The 22,089-nt window shown below is 39.8% G+C and overlaps 1 protein-coding gene across 6 annotated transcripts in view; it reads right to left on the bottom strand.

Moving 5' to 3' along the window:
• Positions 1 to 4,362: 4,362 nt before the first annotated feature.
• rnf6 (ring finger protein (C3H2C3 type) 6) overlaps positions 4,363 to 22,089 on the bottom strand; it is a 52,307-nt gene continuing 34,580 nt past the window's right edge. For 5 of the 6 annotated variants that reach the window (XM_072263006.1, XM_072263009.1, XM_072263005.1 and 2 more), the window contains 3 exons: positions 19,784 to 19,997; positions 15,674 to 15,784; positions 4,363 to 6,677 (listed from right to left, as the gene is read on the bottom strand). In XM_072263006.1, the coding sequence (XP_072119107.1) occupies positions 4,846 to 6,677; positions 15,674 to 15,784; positions 19,784 to 19,997 (2,157 nt within the window). In that variant the 3' untranslated portion in view covers positions 4,363 to 4,845. The remainder of the gene's footprint in view (positions 6,678 to 15,673; positions 15,785 to 19,783; positions 19,998 to 22,089) is intronic. The other variant, XM_072263008.1, reaches the window with a different exon arrangement.

Below are 22,089 nucleotides of genomic sequence, written 5' to 3'. Positions count from 1 at the left end.
TAGTGGGCTTTATCTCAAATAACAATGTATCAAGAGTTCAGGAAGGAGACTAGAGCCTTGTGACATGGTGTTAAGACAATAACCTTTTCCTCAGTGTCTGCAAAAACACAGCTGGTCATTAACTTCAAGAAGGGGGTGGGGTGGATGTGCACATCACGTGCTCGTGATTATGTCAACGGTGCTGGGGTTGAAAGGACTGAAAGCTTTAAGTTCCAAGGAGTGGACATCAGTCCTGGTCCAACAATATAGACATCACAGACAAGAAAGCTCACCAACACGTTTACTTTCTCAGGAGGCTAAATAACTTTGGCATGCCCTCTTTGACCCTCACCAATCTCTGTAAATACCCCGAAGAAAGCACCCTATGTTGGTATGGCATCTGCTCTGCCCAAGGCTGCAGCAATCTGCAGCGAATTGTGGACGCACTTCAGCACATCATTGAAACCAGCCTACCCTCCATGGAATCTAACTACTTGCCACCTTGGTAAAGTAGCCATAAGACCTTAAAACAGAGGTGCAGAATTAGGCCTTCTGAAAATCCAAGTAGCATCCACTGACTCTCCTTTGTCTATCCAGCCTATTATTTCCACAAAGGATTCCAACAGGTTTGTCAGGCAAGATTTCCTCTTAAGGAAACCATGTAGACTTTGGCCTATTTTAAGTACCCTGAAACCTCATTCTTATTGATAGACTCCAACACCTTCCCAACCACTGTCAGGCTAACTGGCCTGTAATTTCCTGTCTTTTTCTCCCTCCCTTCTTGAAGAGTGGAGTGACATACCCAACATAAAAGACAACCCCACCCCACCCTCCCAAAATCAGGCCTGAAAGCACGTAATACCAGACTCAAGCACAATTACTATCAAGACTACTGAACAATGACCTTTGTGTGAGGAGATGGACTCTTGACTTCACAGTCCATCTTGCTTTCATCGTGAACTTTGTTTACCTGTACTGCACTTTCTGTGTAACTGCAACACTTTATTCTGCTTTGTTATTATTTTCATTGTCTTACCTTAATGCACTGTTGTAATGAAATCACTTGCACAGATGCTATGCAAGACATGTTTTTCACTGTTCATCAGTACATTTGATAATAATAAATTGATTTGAGGAAAATCTTGTTAACAGTTGCAGTTTAAGTTACAGCAGATCAAAAGAATCAAGTGCATGAAGTATTGAAGGCATTACATTTATAGACATTACTACAAGATTTTGTCACCTGGAGACCAATTGGTGACATTAATGTCATCTGCCTGTTCAATATATTTTCATCCACTAGATGTTAAATTACTGACTTTAGGTTAAGGACAAAGGGAAAGGAAAAATACTGTGTATTTAACTGTATTGAGTTGTGAAGTTAAACTAAAAGGAAATTAGAAAAATAATTTAGATTGTGTTAACTGAAAATGCTGGAAATATACAGCAGGTCAGGCAGTACCTGTAAAAAGAGAACACAGTCAACATTTCAAGTTGTAGACTGTTCATTAAAACTGGAAGAGAAAATAAGTTTTAAGCACCAGAAAAGCTGGTGAAGGGGCTGACATGATGAGGCCAGAGTTGCTATGAGAATATATTGTAGAAGTCATCCAGTTGAAGGGTTAATGAGAAAACTAGAGATTAGCCAAAAATAAGAAAGTCAATATTCTTACTGTAACTGTAAGTAATCTGTCTGTGATATTGGCTCGATTTCTCTGTCAGAACAGTCTGACCAATTGTGCATGCACTGCTGCTTTTCCCACATTTTCACACTCCTTTGTGTTGTCGTTCCTCAACTGTCCACGTCATAGCTTGTTTCCATTCTCTGACTGCACCCATTAATCTGCCTATGATCTCATCAACTTTTTCCTCTGCTAACCCTGCCCTTCATTTGCCAATATTCCTTTTGTCCTGCCCTTCCCTCTCTGAAATTTAAAACTTGTTTTCTTTCTTTCCCAATTCTGATGAAGGGTCTTTGACTTAGATTTACATGGTTTCACTTTTCATAGATCCTGGCTGACCTGCTGTATGCTTCCAGTGTTTCCACATTTTTTTAATGAAATTAGGATCAATTAAATGGATTGTCTAGTTAATGACAAAGCAATAATTACTTATTCCTGACATTGATGGAAGTTTTCCATAAAATGCCTTAATCCCTGCTATGGATTTCTCCATTTCTGACATCAATTTCATTCTGAATGCAAGAGATCTCCGACTTCGAGAAGTGCAAATAAATGATCAGCCAATTACGCTGAAATAACCAAGATAGAAAACCAGAAAACAAAAGGCTCCAATTTTTAACCTGGCATATGACTATAAATATATGATTGAAAGTAAAATAAAATATACAGTATATTTTTTTGAATAAGAAAACTGTGGAATTTTATTCTGAAATAATTCCACATAAAATTAGATGTTCCAGCATAGAGTGAATTCAGCAGCAACTATGCCATGTGCAATTAAAAACTTAAGTTAGAAGGCAACAGAATACAATATTCTCAAGTGATTTTAGTAAATATAGTTTGTGAGATATTCAAGTTCTTGTTAAATATTTTATTCTTGTAGTTTCAAAAGGAATCCTTATTTTTTTCACTGACTGTATGCTGACTGCTGGCTCTCAGCACATTCCCATTCCTCCACATTCCTCCCTGTAATCCATTCTCTCACATGCCACTCAATTCCCTAGCCCTCCATCTTCCCTCTCTTGCCACATGAAAACACTAGAAACAACTTGCCCATTGCCAGTTAAGCTACCAGCACATCTCTGGGAGGTGGGAGGAAGTCGGAGTACCCGGGGGAATCCTACACTGTTGAAAGGACAACCTATCCACTCCACACTGACAGCATTTGAGATCAGAATCAAAAGTGATTCACTGCAGCTGTCTGCAACACCTCCCAATGTTCCATTGCTGTCAATTCAGTGAAATCACGAGGTGCTCATGCAATAGAAGAGTAGAATATCATTAACATCAACAACTGGAATTTGTTATTTTATTGATGTAATAACTACTGAACTGGTGTCAATTTAACATGCCTACACCACCAAATAGTAAAAATATTGCCTTTAAAACACCTGCAAAATCCAAGCCAATAGCATTTAAACAGGTACTTTTAACAGAGAAAAATATTGAAATAGTTAAATATTAAAGCAGAAGTTCACTTAAATTTGCACATACTACAATGCCTGAGAATATCTGAGAGTCGTATCCAATATTTAAATGTGAAATACACAAGGCTTCCTGCAATAACCTAATTATGCAAATTATTTTTAATATCCAGCATACTGAAAAAAATGGCATGGCTTTATCCTTTGGTATTAAATAGACTACTGATGTAAAGAATTTTTTTTTTTTTTTATAGAAAAAACACCTTCGGGGATGGGTGGTGGCTGGAAGAATTTGTAGTTATTCTAAGTTCTGCAGTAGTCCGGCTCCTTTTGCTCTCCACCCACCAAAAACTAATTGGAAATGTATCTTTTCAGGGTCTCTGTCATATTCATATTACCAATGAAGCTGGATAGTGTGTGAATAATACATGATATAGTTTATCTAAAATCTCGTAACAAGTAAACAGCTGGCACGTAAGAAAGGGCAAATCTACCAATTCCATTTTGAAATCATTACTGTTCCACCTTGGCAAGAACTGTTAATTCAATTATTGCACTCCTTTGTAGATAAAGAACCCAGCACCAAGTCCGAAAACAAATCAGGGATGTATCACACCATTCTAATAATGGAGGTTGTCAAATGGGAGACCACTAGTAGTAAAATAATGTTGCATATTGTTTATAAAATGCCAAAACCTTGGCCCCCATATGCCTTGGACAAATAACACAAAGTTTTTTTAAAAAAAACTATTGCAAGGTTCTGGAATGAGAATATCAAGTGCTCAAATTCTGTACTTCCTGATGCAGAATATAGTTTTCCAAGCTCCTAAACAATATAACTCTTCCATCAGGCTTTTCTCTATCCCTCAAACCTTACAAAATATATCACTAACAAGGGAAAGTTCTCTTTCCTACTGTTGTCTATGTTGGGAAGAGTACTTTGTGGAACAAATCCACCAATCAGAAGCTATGAAGGCATAAATGGCAAGTTTACCAAGTAAATTTAGATTGAATAAACAAGGAAACATAAGAAAATCTGACACGACATAGAAACTCATTTTCAGCAAAGCCAGTTTGAATTACCTTGTTGGCATAACCTGTGTTAATACCAAATTAAACAAAAGACTTGTTTTTAAGAGTGAAGTGGGTTGGTCGAAGAAGACAGGAAATATTTGTACATAATCTCATTGAGTTCATACCACACAATTGCTTTCAAATCCAAAATTTATGGCAACTATCTTGAAATTTAGTGGAAAACTTAGACAATTCCATTGTAAATGTTTGCAGTATTTTTATTTGCAGAAAATCAAGCTTATTTTCCGTGTGTAAATTTTTATTTTATTTATCATATTCAAAGATTATGAGCAATTTAATTCTGCTCGCCAGATACTTTATACTATTAGTCAGACTGAATGACAAATGTTTTGTTAGTCTGCACTATTATCTTGTAACACAAAAAGAGCACACCATGAATCATAATTGCATCTACAATACAATGTATTACATATATGATTAATCATGTCCAATAATATACTTCAGGTTGGCTCATTTCCTTCAGTTCCAATCATTCCAATGACAAAGTGCTCAGCTCAACAAAAAAAAATCTAAAAAAATAAAGCTTCAGCAAGAAGCAATAAGAATGTATTTCATGGTTCTATAATAGAATCTATAACCTTTGTTTTATAAATTCCCATAAGTCAGATTCCTAGTGCTTTGAAGTTTCCAAAATGAACAAGCAGCTTGAGTAAAGCGCTCCTTAATCAATTACTGGACCCCAAAATTGGCTGTCGACAAATTGGACAAGTGGAGTTTTCAGAAAGCCAGCGGTCAATACAATGAATATGAAATTCATGTGCACATGGTAGTCTTCGAAGCTTGTTCCCAACTGCATAGTCATTAATACAAACACTGCAGGTTTTACTGACTTCATTCTCTGCGCTAATGTTTCCGTAATTCCGAGTCATAAGATTGTCAATTTGTTCTTTGGTCAGACCCCTCTGGCGCTCCTCTTCATCGTCATCATTCAACAAGAAGAAGTGAGCAAGCCGTAATATTGGCAAGGTACCATTTTCTACCAAACTATTTGTATCTCGAATTTGCCTGGTCTCAATGCTTTCAGCAGCACGGTCAAGATTCTCATTCTGCATATTTTCATTCATTTGAACCCTTGCAGCCTGGTCTCCAGCTAATCTGTCATTTGATTCATTTCTTGAATTAGAGAGATTTAGGTTTGAACTGGTCTGTGAGCTAACCGAATCAAAGCTATCAGATGGGTTCTGCTGAACTCTTTGGTTAAGTTCAGAATCTGAATCATTCTCCATTAGGGAGCTTAGCTCACCAAATCCTGTCATAATCTGACGTAGTATTGACCTCAAGGCTATAGATGATGGCTCACCAAGCCCAGTCTCAGATATCCTGCGCAGAGGTATACGGATGGTGCTGACATAAGTCCTAATTCCGGCAAGTTCTGATCGTGAGATAGTACGGCGGAAACCACCACTATCACTTTCAAAAGTCACTGTATTTTCTGCCATTCGGACACGGGAACGAGTTCTATTCGCAATACTATCACGATCTCGATTTTCTCCAGGACGTATCCTTCTAACTTGAAGATCCAACATAATAGTTGGATGCCTTCGAATACCAGAAGACCCATTGGAATGATTTCTCTCTCTTTCATCTATGGCCTCTTGTCTAAGTATGCCACCAGCTGACGATGGCACAGTAGTACTCCCACTAACAGTCTGGATTTCCTCTGTGGTCATGGTGGATTGATCCACAGTCCGTTGCCTTCTTGTACCCTGTCTCCGCTCAACATGGTCCTCCCGCCGCAACGGAGCCCAATCTGAAGAATTTACCATGGCACTCTCTCTACGCAAGGGGGATCGACTACGTCTGTTCTGTGAATTCCTGTAAGATCTGCGTGGTTCCATTTGCCCATGTAGGTCATTTCCACTCACAGAGTTTTGTATGCTGTGCCTCTCTAATACAGCAACTTCAGTCTGACTGTGCTGTTCCTCTTCATGTGTTCTTCTAACACTCTGCCATTCTGCTCTTCGTCTGCTGATTCGCCGTTGACCAACTACACTTAAAGCTGTTTGCTCATTAGCGTTTTGTCTTCTTGACCTTTGTCGACCAGTTGTTATTTCAAAAGTTCCATTTGTGATACTTCTTTGGGCCACAGGTGGAGTAACTTCCATGCTTTCTACTTCGTCAGCCCTGATTGCAGTTCCCAGGTTATATTCAGAATTTGTCCGCTCAGCAGTCAGTTGGACATGGGCCCGAGTTCGACTTCTGGTACGACTAGCGACAGGAGCAAAACTTTGTTGCTGGACATTTTCTACGTTCCTATTAGTGTTACCTTCCAGTATAGATGTATCCAAAGTTTGGCTATTGACAGTTTCATGTTCGTGATTAATATTGATTTCTAGACTGAAGCGGAACTCGCCACTATTGGGATTTGTTCGACTCACAGCTCTCCATGTCTGGTTCCCACTCTGTCCACTACGGGTGGCATTTCCTGTACGTCTAAATGTGTTAAGCCATTCAAGGAGGGAATCACTATTCGAACTTTCTCCTAGTAAGTCAGAGCCTAAAAACAAAGGGGAAAAATGTATCATATTAAAATCATGTCAAAGATCTACAAATCCTTTTGTTTAGAATTACTTCCCATTAAACAGAAATTTAAACTAGAAAGAGATGAAGTGCAAAAACACCAGACGAAACCCGTGAACTGTGGTGCTAAAAACACAAATACAGCTAATCTGCAACAAAGGGCTTGCAGGTCATGAATTAAATAATGTAATTATTACATTAATGCAAATTTTTTGTAATAATTAAAACTCAAAATTTGAGAAGGTTAAAAACATGGTACTTTAATCCATGACAAATTCAAATACAAATTCAAAGGAGAGATCAACAAAGAACTGACTAGTGATCATTTCCAAATAAGCTTGCACATACCAAACGGTTGATAAAACAAGATGCAGAACTGAAAATCTTGAAATGTGTTTTGCCTCAAACATATGATATGCAAATTATGAAGATACCCCATCTTAGCTGGAAACATCACACAATTATGAAAGCTTCATTACATGTTACTACAATAAAGTTTTTTTTTTCTGTAGAGACATTAATCCTGCTTTGAAAGCATTTAACAATTTTTAATATAGCCAATGTAATGTAAAAATCAGTACTAATCAGTAAAGCATATGACCAGTGCATTGCTGAGTCCATTCTTTATTGAATATATAATTCTATGCCACGTTTTGTGACTTGTTCAAATTAGCAACAATACATTGAGATGCTTTAAAACTGAGAAAATATACCCCCAGAATGCAAGTTAAATATATTTGATTATCTGTCCAATTTTCCCTACACTTGCATAAAAATGGAATAATTAAATTTGGTAGTGTGCTATTTAATGTAAGGAACAAAAAAATTGACACAGTGCAGTGGGTCACGTCCTGGGCATACAGAGGAACCATTTCTAGTGCTATTTATCTGCCTCAAATGTAATTTTATACACCTTATCTTCGTTATGTGCGTCTTCAGACAATACAGATTCACAGTTATGCGAGGAACCTATTTTTACCAACTTCTCATTATATGCATCCAAAACTGTTATGTGAGGAGCATTGTTTTCCCGCCAATACAAGTCACGTGCGCACGCCTCACAGTCTCACTCCTGCCAGTCTCGCATTGGTTTTGGCACGTATGGACGCGTGACCTTGTGCTCTTAAATTTTTGTGTTTTTACCTACGGTGCAGTGATTTTGTGCTTGAAATATTTAACTGTGCCTCCTAAACGTCTGATCTCAAGTCCTGGGCCATCCGCCAAGCGGCAGAGAACCGCTTTAACACTTGGGGAAAAAAAGTTGGAAATTATAAACAGGGCGGTGTCAGGTGAAGGTAACACAGCTCTGGGACGCAACCCTGCGCAGTTGCAGGCTATGATAGCTGAGTTAGGCATCACACAAAAGCAGGTGTTTAATGCAGATGAGGTCGGGCTTTTTTGGAAGCATATGCCGAAACACACTTACATAAGTAAGGATGGAAAGACTGCGTCAGGTTTCAAGGCAGCAAAGGATAGATTTTGCTTATGAGTTCCAATGCCGAAAGAGACTGTAAGATGAAGCCGCTCGTAGTTTACCATTCACTGAACCCCTGTGCTCTTAAGGTTTGAGTAAGAATATGCTTCCTGTTCACTGGGCAGCTAACAAGAAAGCATGGGTCACTGGTCAAATCTTTGAAGATTTGTTTGCTAATCATTTTGCTGTTGAGGCTGAACGCTACTGCCGGGAACAGAATCTTGCCTTTAAAGTTCTTTTAACAATGCGCCAGCCCGTCCTAAACATTTGGACAGCATTCATCCTAACATAACAGTGCGTTTCCTGCCGCCTAACACAACATCGCTGATTCAACCACTCGACCAAAGTGTGATATCCGCATTCAAGGTGTATTTTTTTACTGCGACCTGTCTCTCAGATGCTGCAAGCAACAGACGATTTTGAAAATCCCAGGAGTTTACCAACGGTGAGAGAATGGTGGAAGTCCTTTAACATCGGACATGCCATCAACAACATTGATGAATCCTGGAAAGAGGTCAGGTCTTCCACTCCGAAGCAACTGGCAGAATTTTTTAAGGCTGCGGAACACTTGGCACAAATGGCGATGAACATGGACCCAAGTTTAGAACGGAGTCAGCATTTCAGTCATTCCCTGCAGTCAAGACTTCTTCCCAACAAGCAAACACTGCCAAACAAACAATCCTCACCACTTTCTTCAAACCGGTGTCATCTCCTGCTGCTGGCAGTACTGAGAGTTTTGTGAGTCTTCCTTCACCCTTTGCTGCTCCTGATGATCCTGACAACACACAACCATCCACCTCATCCATGTAAAGCTGCCCGACACCATAACAACCACTCATCTCCCGAAGCAAACACACCTGCCACTGTTGGTGAATACTGTACACCCTAGTATGTTAACGTTCTATGATTTATTACGTTGAATATTATCTTAAATTGATTAAATATAATACTAATGTTGCCTTGTGGTACTGCTTTTGTGTCATATTGGTATGAAAATGTAAATAAATTACAGATAAAACATACTTAGGAAACCCTCAAGAACGCATCCCTATTCTCTCCATTTAAATAATTATTCACATCATGCGTTGATTTCGAGAAACGTATCCCCCGCATATAACGAGGATAGGGTGTAATTGTGCTCATAAATCTGTTAACTGTAGTGACATTTCACTTGCTTGGAAGATGGAATTTTTTTTTTAATCTGGAAGGCTCTAATTTATTTTTCAAAGTAAAACACATGCATAGATGTTGGAATATGTAGAAGTACAACTAAGTTGACACCTTTCATCATAAGAGAGTACAAAGGTAAATTTATGGTCATATGAATTTGCTACTATGTATACTTAGTATTTTCTCACTTTTTAAAAATTAATCAGAGCATTAATGAACAGATTAGAAAGTAACATACAAAAGTTACAAAAATTAAAACTATTACATATCAATTTTAACGCTAAATACTGTCAATGTAAAGCTGATTTATATATTCTTTGGCAGATTCTTCCATGAGTTGCCAATTAATGATATTCTGTCAGACATGAGTGCAAATAAATAATTATAATGACGGTTGCATGCAAGTTGTGTTCAGGAAGTGATCTATATATTGAGGGACTGAACAAATAGATTCTACTATCCATACTTCCCAAGCATCATCAACCCAACTGTTCACCTCCAAAAGCTGTTTCTTATATGCAATATTTCTCAGTGGAAAGTTCTGATAAACCTCTCGCATTATAGACAAATTGTTAAAAAAACTGTAAAGATACGTATACTGTGCTAAAGTAGCAAATAAAAACTGACACTTGCTTTTGAAGAATTATTATACAAAATTCAAAGAAGAAGGGGAAATCCTGGGAATAGAATGATATAGAATTGATTTTCTTGGGTCAATTAAGTCATTTCTTCGCAAGTTTGAACGGGGCACGACTGCGCAAGCAGATGAAAATTGGCCCATGAGACAGCGGGAGAGTTTAAAAAGTGAGCAGATTAACGGAGCGGGCGATGGAGCAGTGGGACAGAGTAGGAATGCTTTGGCTCGAGAGGCTTTGGCAAGCAGAGGCTGAGGGCAAGCCTGCTCCCAGTGAGGTAAGGCCGGGTAAGTTCCTTTAATTACTCTAATCAACTTAGGAGTAAGTAATGGAGGCAGCAGTTAGGGCAGTCGAGTGCTCCGTTTGCAGTATGTGGGAAGTCAGGGTGAGCACAATTGTCCCTGATGACTACACCTGTAAAAAGTGCATCCAGCTGCGGTTCCTGACAAACCGAGTGCGGGAACTGGAGCTGGAGCTGGATGAACTTCGGATCATTTGAGAGGCACAGGCAGAAATAAACAGGAGTTACAGGGAGACAGTCACCCCTAAAACTCAGGAGGCAGGTAGCTGGGTGACTGTCGGGAGAAGGAAGGGGAATAGACAGAATGAGCAGAGCACCCATGTGGCCATTCCCATCAATAATAAGTACACCGTTTTGGATACTGTTGGTGGGGACGACCTACCAGGGACAAGTAGCAGTGGTTGTGTCTCTGGCACCGAGACTGGACCCTCAGCTCAGAAGGGAAGGAGGGAAAAGAGGAGAGCAATCATGATAGGGGATTCGATAGTTAGGGGGACAGATAGGAAGTTCTGTGGAAGAGATTACGAATACCGGATGGTCTGCTGCCTCCCTGGTGCCAGGGTCCACGATATCTCAGATCGAGTTCTCAGTATTCTCAAGAGGGAGGGTGAGCAACCAGATGTCGTGATCCATGTGGGGACCAATTACAAGGATAGGAAGAAGGAGGAGGTCCTGCAAAGAGAATTTAGGGAGTTAGGTGCAAAGTTGAAGGACAGGACCTCCAAGGTTGAAATCTCAGGATTGAAAAAGGAAGATAATGCAGCTAAATACGTGGCTAAGGAGTTGGTGCAGGAGGGAGGGCTTCCTGTTTCTGGACAATTGGGCCTTGATCCAGGGAAGGTGGGACCTGTTCCAACAGGACGGGTTGCACCTGAACTGGAGGGGGATTAATATCCTTGTGGGAAGGTTTGCTAGTGCTGCTCTAGGGGGTTTAAACTAGATTTGCAGGGGGAGGGGAACCAGAGTGTTAGAGCAGATAGTGAGGTGGAGGAGGATAAAGGTCATGCGAGAACTGCAAGTATAGTGCATGGAGTAAAGCCAGATCTAACATATAAAGAGGCTTTGAGGAAAGAGAAACACAATAAAGGTTGTAAAGGTAGTAGGGTAGAAGGGCTGAAGTGCATGTAGTTCAATGCAAGAAGCATCAGGAAGAAAGGTGATGAACTGAGAGCTTGGATACATACATGGAATTATGATGTAGTGGCCATTACAGACTTGGCTGGCACTAGGACAGGAATGGATTCTCAATATTCCTGGATTTCACTGCTTTAAAAGGGATAGAGCGGGTGGAAAAAGGGGAGGAGGGGTGGCATTACTGGTCAGGGATGCTATTACAGATACAGAAAGGGTGGGTAATGTAGCAGGATCCTCTTTTGAGTCAGTATGGGTAGAAGTCAGGAACAGGAAGGGAGCAGTTACTCTATTGGGGGTATTCTATAGGCCTCCTGGTAGCAGCAGAGGAGCAGATTGGGAGGCAGATTTTGGAAAGGTGCAAAAATAACAGGGTTGTTATCATGGGTGACTTTAACTTCCCTAATATTGATTGGCACCTGATTAGTTCCAAGGGTTTAGATGGGGCAGAGTTTATTAAGTGTGTCCAGGATGGATTCCTGTCACAGTATGTCGACAGGCCGACTAGGGAGAATGCCATACTAGATCTAGTATTAGGTAACAAACCGGGTCAGGTCACAGATCTCTCAGTGGGTGAGCATCTGGGGGACAGTGACCACTGCTCCCTGACCTGTAACATTATCATGGAAAAGGATAGAATCAGAGAGGACAGGAAAATTTTTAATTGGGGAAGGGCAAATTATGAGGTTATAAGGCTGGAAATTGCGGGTGTGAATTGGGATGATGTTTTTGCAGGGAAATGTACTATGGACATGTGGTCGATTTGTAGGGATCTCTTGCAGGATGTTAGGGATAAATTTGTCCTGGTGAGGAAGATAAAAGAATGGTCGGGTGAAGGAATTGTGGGTGACAAGTGAGGTGGAAAATCTAGTCAGGTGGAAGAAGCCAGCACATGAGGTTTAGGAAGCAAGGATCAGATGGGTCTATTGAGGAATATAGGATAGCAAGAAAGGAGCTTAAGAAGGGGCTGAGGAGAGCAAGAAGGGGGCATGAGAAGGCCTTGACGAGTAGGGTAAAGGAAAACCCCAAGGCATTCTTCAATTATGTGAAGAACAAAAGGATGACAGGAGTGAAGATAGGGCCGATTAGAGATACAGATGGGAAGATGTGCCTGGAGGCTGTGGAAGTGAGCGAAGTCCTTAATACAACACACATCAAAGTTGCTGGTGAATGCAGCAGGCCAGGCAGCATCTTGAGGAAGAGGAACAGTTGACGTTTTGGGCTGAGACCCTTCGTCAGGACCAACCAAAAGAAGAGCTAGTGAAGAGATTTGAAAGTGGGAGGGGGAGGGGGAGATCCAAAATGATAGGAGAAGACAGGAGGGGGAAGGATGGAGCCAAGAGCTGGAAAGTTGATTGGCAAAAGGGATATGAGAGGATCATGGTACAGGAGGCCTAGGGAGAAAGAAAAGGGGGAGGGGGGAAAACCAGAGGATGGGCAAGGGGTATAGTGAGGGGGACAGAGGGAGAAAAAGGAGAGAGAGAGAAAAAGAATGTGTGTATAGAAATAAATAACAGATAGGGTACAAGAGGGAGATGGGGCATTAGTGGAAGTTTGAGAAGTCAATGTTCATGCCATCAGGTTGGAGGCTACCCAGACGGAATATAAGGTGTTGTTCCTCCAACCTGAGTGTGGCTTCATCTTTCCAGCAGAGGAGGCCATGGACAGACATGTCAGAATGGGAATGGGACGTGGAATTAAAATGTGTGGCCACTGGAAGATCCTGCTTTCTCTGGCGGACAAAGTGCAGGTGTTCAGCGAAACGATCTCCCAGTCTGCATCGGGTCTCGCCAATATATAGAAAGCCATATTGGGAGCACCGGACGCAGTATATCACCCCAGCCAACTCACAGGTGAAGTGTCGCCTCACCTGGAAGGACTGTCTGGGGCCCTGAATGGTAGTGAGGGAGGAAGCGTAAGGGTATGTGTAGCACTTGTTCCGCTTACACGGTTAAGTGCCAGGAGGGAGATCAGTGGGGAGGGATGGGGGGGACGAATGGACAAGGGAGCGATCCCTGCGGAAAGCGGGGGGGGGGGGGAGGAAAAGATGTGTTTAGTGGTGGGATCCTGTTGGAGATGGCGGAAGTTACGGAGAATTATATGTTGGACCCGGAGGCTGGTGGGGTGGTAGGTGAGGACAAGGGAACCCTATGCCTAGTGGGGTGGCGGAAGGATGGAGTGAGAGCAGATGTGCGCGAAATGGGGGAGATGCGTTTGAGAGCAGAGTTGATGGTGGAGGGTGTGCTGCGTTCACCAGCAACTTTTATGTGTGTTGCTTGAAATTCCAGCATCTGCAGGTTTCCTCGTATTTGAGGTCCTCAATAAATACTTCTCTTCGGTATTCACCAATGAGAGGGAACTTGATGATGGCGAGGACAATATGAGTGAGGTTGATGTTCTGGAGCATGTTGATATTAAGGGAGAGGAGGTGTTGGAGTTGTTAAAATACATTAGGACGGATAGGACCCTGGAGCCTGACAGAATATTCCCCAGGCTGCTCCACAAGGCGAGGGAAGAGATTGCTGAACCTCTGGCTAGGATCTTTATGTCCTCATTCTCCACGGGAATGGTACTGGAGGACCAGAGGGAGGCAAATGTTGTCCCCTTGTTCAAAAAAGGTAATAGGGATAATTTGGGTAATTATAGATCAGTGAGCCTTACGACTGTGGTGGGAAAGCTGTTGGAAAAGATTCTTAGAGATAGGATCTATGGGCATTTAGAGAATCATGGTCTGATCAGGGACAGTCAGCATGGCTTTGTGACGGGCAGATCGTGTCTAACAAGCCTGATAGAGTTCTTTGAGGAGGTGACCAGGCATATAGATGAGGGTAGTGCAGTGGATGTGATTTACATGGATTTCAGTAAGGCATTTGACAAGGTTCCACACGGTAGGCTTATTCAGAAAGTCAGAAGGCATAGGATCCAGGGAAGTTTGGCCAGGTGGATTCAGAATTGGTTTGCCTGCAGAAGGCAGAGGGTCGTGGTGGAGGGAGTACATTCAGATTGGAGGGTTGTGACTAGTGGTGTCCCACAAGGATCAGTTCTGGGACCTCTACTTTTCATGATTTTTATTAACGAACTGGATGTGGGGGTAGAAGGGTGGGTTGGCAAGTTTGCAGACGACACAAAGGTTGATGGTGTTGTGGATAGTGTAGAGGATTGTCGAAGATTGCAGAGAGACATTCATAAGATGCAGAAGTGGCAGATGGAGTTCAAACTGGAGAAGTGTGAGGTGGTACACTTTGGAAGGACAAACTCCAAGGCAGAGTACAAAGTAAATGGCAGGATACCTGGAAGTGTGGGGGAGCAGAGGGACCTGGGGGTACATGTCAACAGATCCCTGAAAGTTGCCTCACAGGTAGATAGGGTAGTTAAGAAAGCTTATGGAGTGTTAGTTTTCATAAGTCAAGGGATAAAGTTTAAGAGTCGCAGGGTAATGATGCAGCTCTATAAAACTCTGGTTAGGCCACACTTGGAGTACTGTGTCCAGTTCTGGTCGCCTCACTATAAGAAGGATGTGGAAGCATTGGAAAGGGTACAGAGGAGATTTACCAGGACGCTGCCTGGTTTAGAGAGTATCCATTACGATCAGAGATTAAGGGAGCTAGGGCTTTACTCTTTGGAGAGGAGGAGGATGAGAGGAGACATGATAGAGGTATACAAGATATTAAGAGGAATAGATAGAGTGGACAGCCAGCGCCCCTTCCCCAGGGCACCACTGCTCAATACAAGAGGACATGGCTTTAAGGTAGGGGGTGGGAAGTTCAAGGGGAATATTAGAGCAAGGTTTTTTACTCAGAGAGTGGTTGGTGCGTGGAATGCACTGCCTGAGTCAGTGATGGAGGCAGGTACACTAGTGAAATTTAAGAGACTGCTAGACAGGTATATGGAGGAATTTAAGGTGGGGGGTTATATGGGAGGCAGGGTTTGAAGATCGGCACAACATTATGGGCCGAAGGGCCTGTATTGTGCTGTACTGTTCTATGTTCTTACACAATATTTTCTTTGTTATTTAGGGGAAATCGTATACTCTTTTGAAAAAAAATTGCAGAAATTCCTTTAGTATTTTGACAGGAACCTCTTTGCAGTTGCCAGTTTCTACAGTAGCAAATAAACACACTGTTACCAAAAACATCAAGGTCTTGGCTTCCTCAAGTGATAAGAAACTCAAAGTGAAGATGCAATTGAAGATTCATACACCACTGTCAATTCTAAGTAAAACATTCCAAGGTCACAACTATAACAATAGGTTTAACACTCACCTTGATTTTCAGTACTTTGTTCATATTCATTGCTTTCAACATTGCTCTGTGTCATTAATTGTTCCTTAGCACCATTGAGTCGCTGTTGCAATTCTTCAGCTGTAATTTCACCTGAACTCAGGAAAACAGGATAAAAGTTATACCTAACCTGGGATACTTGCATCGAAATTGTCACAATATAGCCAAATTAAGTTAAATTTTGGCATTGTTCAATAAATTGCATTTTCATCTTTTGAAAGATTATAATGAACAAAGTTATATTTAATGAGAGTTACTCAAATTCAATTTGGAACAGCCATGCCAAGAGATTTCTTCAAACTTTGTATTAGTATACACTAACAATTCTGGATAAATACTAACTTGTTGCTCTATTGAACCAGAGTAAATTTTAATATGAATCAGCTTAATTTAATGTCATAAAGTTAAAATGCTTTTGAAGAATTTCATTCCTTTATGTCACAATCCAATAATTACTCTAAAGTAGATAAATATAAAGCAGCATAAATGTCTGAAAAGGAATCATGTCATATAAAACCAAGTTGGGAAAACAGCCATGAGGGAATACTTAAGATTGGGCACTATTGAAGAAAGAAATGTTAAAGCATTTTATCTAAGTTGAATGCAATCTTCTCTTAATAATACCAGAAAAACAAGAGTCCCAAGAAAGAAACCCAAAACAAAACAAAAAATTCTCTGCAAACTAATGAGGCTAAAAGCTGACAAATACCCATGTCCATATGGATTTCTATTCCAGCTTCCTCTCAAATTGTAAGGATGGCGAGATAGGTTAGGAAAATCATGTGTGAAAAAAAATTTGAGAACCAATAAATTGAAAAAAAAAATCAAGAGAACATGAGTTGTTAAGAGTTCTTGCAGAAAAATAAGGAGTGGGACAATGGAACTATTGGAATTGCTCCTTTATGATATAGTGTAAACCCAAAGGGTGGAATAACTGCCTTATGTGTTAATGATAAAGTAATAGATGGATAAATGAGAACTAGTATATGAACTTAAATTTCCAAATAGCATTTGGTAAGGTGATGCACACAGCATTGCAAGCAGTTCAGAAAGTTCACTATGTTAACTCCTGGGAAGAAGGGGTTATCTCGTAGGGATAGGTTGAACCTACTAGATCTACACCCATCAGAATTTTGAAAAATGAGAGGTGAACATATTAAAAGATGGAAGGGAATTTATGTTACAACGCTAATAACATTTCACTGAAAGAAATGGGACATGTTAATGAAGTGGTTATGGGCAAATCATGCAAGAACCATCCAAGGTAGTGATAAGACCACAGAATACTAGAGTATTAGATAATACTAAAAACAAGTTTAGAGAAATTAACAGGAATATCATCGATGTTGGAAAATCATAGTCAAGAGAAGAGACTGATTAAGCTGGAGTTATTTTCATTGAAAACTGTTCAAAATAAATTACCAAAGTACATGTGTTAACATTTACTACTGTAAGATTCATTTTCTTGCAGACATTTACAGGAAAAAAGCTATAGAATTTACAAAAAAAAACATCAACAGAGACAACCAGGAAATTGAAAAAAAATCAAGAGAACATGAGTTGTGAAGAGTTCCTGAAAGCAAGTCTGTCGGTCATGGAATCTGCTCAGAGTAGTGGTATTTGAACCTATCTGTGCCAGAAATTCAGGAGACTGATGGTTGTAGGGTAATAACTTTTCCTGTACTTGAACCTGGTGGTGTGGGACTTGAGGCTTCTGTACCTCTTTTCCATGGTAGCAGCGAGGTGAGTGCGTGGCCTGGTTGGGAGGCGGGGGGGGGGGGGGGGGTGTCCTTGATGACAAGTTGTTTTCTTGCAGCAGCACTTCATATAAATTTTGCTCAATGGTGGGGAGGGTTTACCTGTGATGGACTGGACTGTATCATCACTTTTCCATGCCTGGGCATTGGCATTTCCTTGCCAAGCCACGATGCAACCAGTTAGGATACTCTCCCCTGTTCATCTATAGAAGTTCGTCAAGGTTTTTGGTGACATGCCGAATCTCAGACAAACGTCTAACTCTGACTTCTAAGAAATTCTAACTCCTAAGAAATTTCTAAGAGAACAAAGGAGATTGAACTGAAGTTTATAAAATTATGGTTGAGACAGAGTAAACAATGAAAGCCAATTTCCCATGACTACTTTATCTATCACTCTTATGTATCAGTCTAATTACAGAAGCATGCAAGAATGCAGAAGTTCGGAGCTCTGAACTTATAAATCAATTCAATTCTCTGCCTCAAAAGGCAATAAAGGCAGAAATCCTCAATAACATTTTAAAAATTACCTTGATAATCATGTGAAGAACCATAATCTACAAAGCTAAGAAATTTAAGCTGGAAAGCCAAAGTACTTTATCTTTGGTTGGCAGAAACAAAATGAACTAAATCAACATTTCCACAGCACCTTGAATTAGGTAGTGTACCCAAAATAGTAAAAACATAAATCTCCTTCTTCAACATGAATATGATGCTAATCACTCAATGACCATGGTGTATGCTGGGGCAGCAGGCTGAGGGTAGCAGACACCAACAGAATCAACAAACTTATTCGTAAGGCCAGTGATGTTGTGGGGATGAAACTGGACTCTCTCACGGTGGTGTCTGAAAAGAGGATGCTGTCTAAGTTGCATGCCATCTTGGTCAATGTCTCCCATTCACTACATAATGTACTGGGTGGGCACAGGAGTACATTCAGCCAGAGACTCATTCCTCCAAGCTGCAGCACAGAGCGTCGTAGGATGTCATTCCTGCCTGTGGTCATCAAACTTTACAACTGCCGATAGGCTGGTCCTGGACTTATTTCATAATTTACTGGCATTATTTACATATTACTATTTAACTATTTATGGTTCTATGACTATTTATTATTTGAGGTGCAACTGTAACGAAAACCAATTTCCCCCTGGGATCAATAAAGTATTACTAAGACTATGACTAAAACCAACTACTGAGTTATTTATTTAACGAGTTGACATCAATGGTTCAGATTTCAAAATATATTAGCATTTTAAAAAGAGCAACTTGCTGAATCAATGTTAAACCTCCAAGCAGCTTGTAGTAAGATTGGTTAAATCTTGAAAACATGATGAAAGGTTGTCATGGACACAGTGGGCTGTTTCTGTACTATACAAATGTATGACTCAAAGTAACAATTCAATAGTAAATACTGAATTTATTTCCAACACAAAATTACAACTATTTCCAATGTTGAATTTACAGGACTGCAAAGAACTGCACCGTAACTAATGGGAGAACATAATGCAGATAAATCACTGAATGTCAGCAAAACACACAACAGTACAGCACTAAACCAGCTGTTAAGCCCACAATGCTGTGCCAATCTTGACTACAATTTATACTAAATATCCTCCTCCTGTGTATCACCCATATCCCTTTATTCCCTTTTTGTTCATGAGTCTATGAAAAATCCTCGTAAGCTCCACCAAATTAACTGAATCCACGACTACCCTGGTAACCCTTTCCAGGTGCCTATTATTCTGTGTAAAAAAAAACACCTTGGCCCACACATCATCTTTAAACTCACTCCCCCAACCTTAAAAGCATGCCCTCTAAAGTTTGACATTTCTACCCAGGGAATGAATTCTGTCTACCCTATATATGCCTCTCATAATTTTAAAAACAAGTTGTCAAGTTTCCTCTCAGCCTCAGATGCACTTTGGAGAACAAGTCTGTTCACCCTCTAATCCAGGCAGTAGTCTGGTAAACCACTTCTGCACCTTTTCCACAATCATTCCTATAATGGGGCAACCAAAACTGCAAATAATACTGCATGTGCTGCCTGATTAACTTGTCATATAGTTGCAGCATTAATTCCTTACTCTTATGCTCAGCACCCCTGCCAATGAAGGGCAGATTCCATAATGCAAGACACCAAAATTGAAGCGAACAAATAAATCAGGAAACAAATTACACATCTTATTAGAATGAGGTTTAAAACATAAATGATCATTTGAATGGGTTGCGTGAAACTACCCTTACAACAAGAAACCATCTTTTATCCACATGGGTAGAGGATACTACTAATTAAGATCTACCACTTTTAGTGTAAATTTGTCAATATACTCGATCTTACCTGGAGTGCCAAGAAGGTTGCTGTCTCTCATTAGTCGGTAGTCTTCTTCACTCAGATCATTGATAAACTGATAGTATGCTTCCTCTCGACTCAAACGCTCCAACTGTCGGCTGCGCTCATCTTCACTATGACTGACACTTTCTGTGGGTGACTGTTGATTGCCTCTGCGATTGGCTGGGTTAGATGAGTCCATGGTGTTGGGAATTCCAACTAACTGCTCAAAAACCAATAAAATAGTGACCCTTTTGAGATGCAATGGATCTTCAGAGTAGGTAATTCAACAAGTTGCACTTTATGAACAAAAATGGTTTATATACTCTTACTTTTTTATTTACAGTTAAATTTTCTGCTGTGCACACAAAGTAAATCACCCTTTCATGTTCAAAATGTAATATGATGTTTCCAACAACTCATTCTATTAATTTGTACTTGAACACACCAATTATTTTAAATTTTTTTTGGTTATTTGTAACCTGCTTATTTCAAAACCTTAACTTTTCAACATAATGTTGCGGTAAAATGCAATTTCTATCCGTACCCCCCTGTTTTTTTACAGACTAAATTTTGCAGGTTATTTAATGAAGCCAAATTACATTTTTCTTGCTGACATCTCTTAAAATGTTTGCTGCACATAGAATAAATACTGAGGAATATGGAAAAGTAATCTAAATTTAGGGCATTGAGTATAATTTAGCATTGAGACTGGTTCAATGCTGTGGGCCAAATGGCCTGCCCAATGCTGTACTGTTCGATGCTAAATTACAACTCCATGGTCACCATGTCATATTGAATGAGTTAAGAGAGTACAAAAGCCACAAAGAGAAAACTTTGTTATTCTGTACTCAAGAAACATTGAGGACATAAGATCCAAGAAAGAATATAGCAAATTCTCCAACAGTTGCAGAGGAAATACTCTTCATACTCTTAAAGGATAAAAAAAAGATGCAAGTCTCTATGTTAATTCTAAAATTCTCTGTAATATCCAAAAATTGAAAGGCTGTGAGAAAGCTAATGTGATTTGAAAAGTAGTTTCTCTTTAATTGGAGAATATTCAGGGATATTTGAGATTTTCAAGTCATTAAATTTGTTTCAGGAAAAGTACTTAGGTACTCAGATTTTTGGAGCTTGAAAAAACAAACGTAATCAAGAAACATATGCAAGCGACACCTAAATTTCAATGCAGATTAAAACAAGGTCTAAAATCAAAACAAAAAAAAATCCAAAGATCCAAGCATTGTTTTTAAATGGCAAGAAGTTTGAAAGTATGTAGATCCAAAAAGACTTAAAGATCATATATACAGATTTTTAAAGTGAATTAGTGGGGCTACAAATAAAAATCAGAAAGTCTAACTAGAAGGCCTAGAATACTTACCTAGAATGACTGTTTAAACACAAGAGATCATTTAACTTATGCTGCTGCTTCCTTCCATCACATATGTTTCATCCTTGCCTTATCGTTCTTTACTCTTCTCATATCTTTTATTCTTTGTAAACCCAAATTTTGTTTCAATAAAGATATTAATACCAGAAGCCTCAAAATATGCCAGATATTAGCATGTTTCATTTTCGAATCACTTAATTTTAAAAAAATTCTCCCAAGTTTCCCAATGACTGTATTAGTAAAGATAATAAAGATGCCTTGCTTTAGTGAAGATTTTAGATTTTCTTCATATTTACCCTGCTTCACTTGAACATAATATTCATAGCATTATCAAATCACACTTATCTCTTAGCTTCCCTCAACTACTCAATTTTTTTCTATAACTGAAAAAGCTGGGGCAAAAGCACAAATTTTTGCTTCATCCCACTGGTTACAGCCTCCCAATTAAAAAAATATCTAATTTTACCTGTCCCAGTTCTCCATCCACACTAACATACTATCACCTCCTGGCAATTTCATGTGCTTTAATTATATTTAGCAGGCCAGTGTTCAAGCCTGAAGTCTTTCCAAAAGTCCAGACACACCACATGTTCACTGGACCCTCTTCATCCATTTTGTATCTCTTTCCACAGATGCTACTTGACCTGCTTTGCATTATGGAAAATCCAAATTTTGATAGAAATGCACACACACCCCAGCTCCATAACCAAAGTATGCCTGTATTCCATTACACTCTGAAATTGTAACTTTTAGGTACAATAGGATTCAGTTAACTCCGTGGAACCCCTGAGCAAATCTTATTAATGTTGTTTTTTTTTAAACTGCCATACAACTAGAAGCCAGAAAATTACATATCACACAACAAAAAGTGTTCACCAGTTTACTAGTTAGTCTTGGTACATATTAGGCTGTTCAAGTACAATTG

The sequence above is a fragment of the Mobula birostris genome, chromosome 7, assembly GCF_030028105.1.
Source record: "Mobula birostris isolate sMobBir1 chromosome 7, sMobBir1.hap1, whole genome shotgun sequence".
NCBI lineage: Eukaryota > Metazoa > Chordata > Chondrichthyes > Myliobatiformes > Myliobatidae > Mobula > Mobula birostris.
Note: the sequence above shows the minus strand (reverse complement) of the source record. Positions and strands in the feature narration are given on the sequence as shown.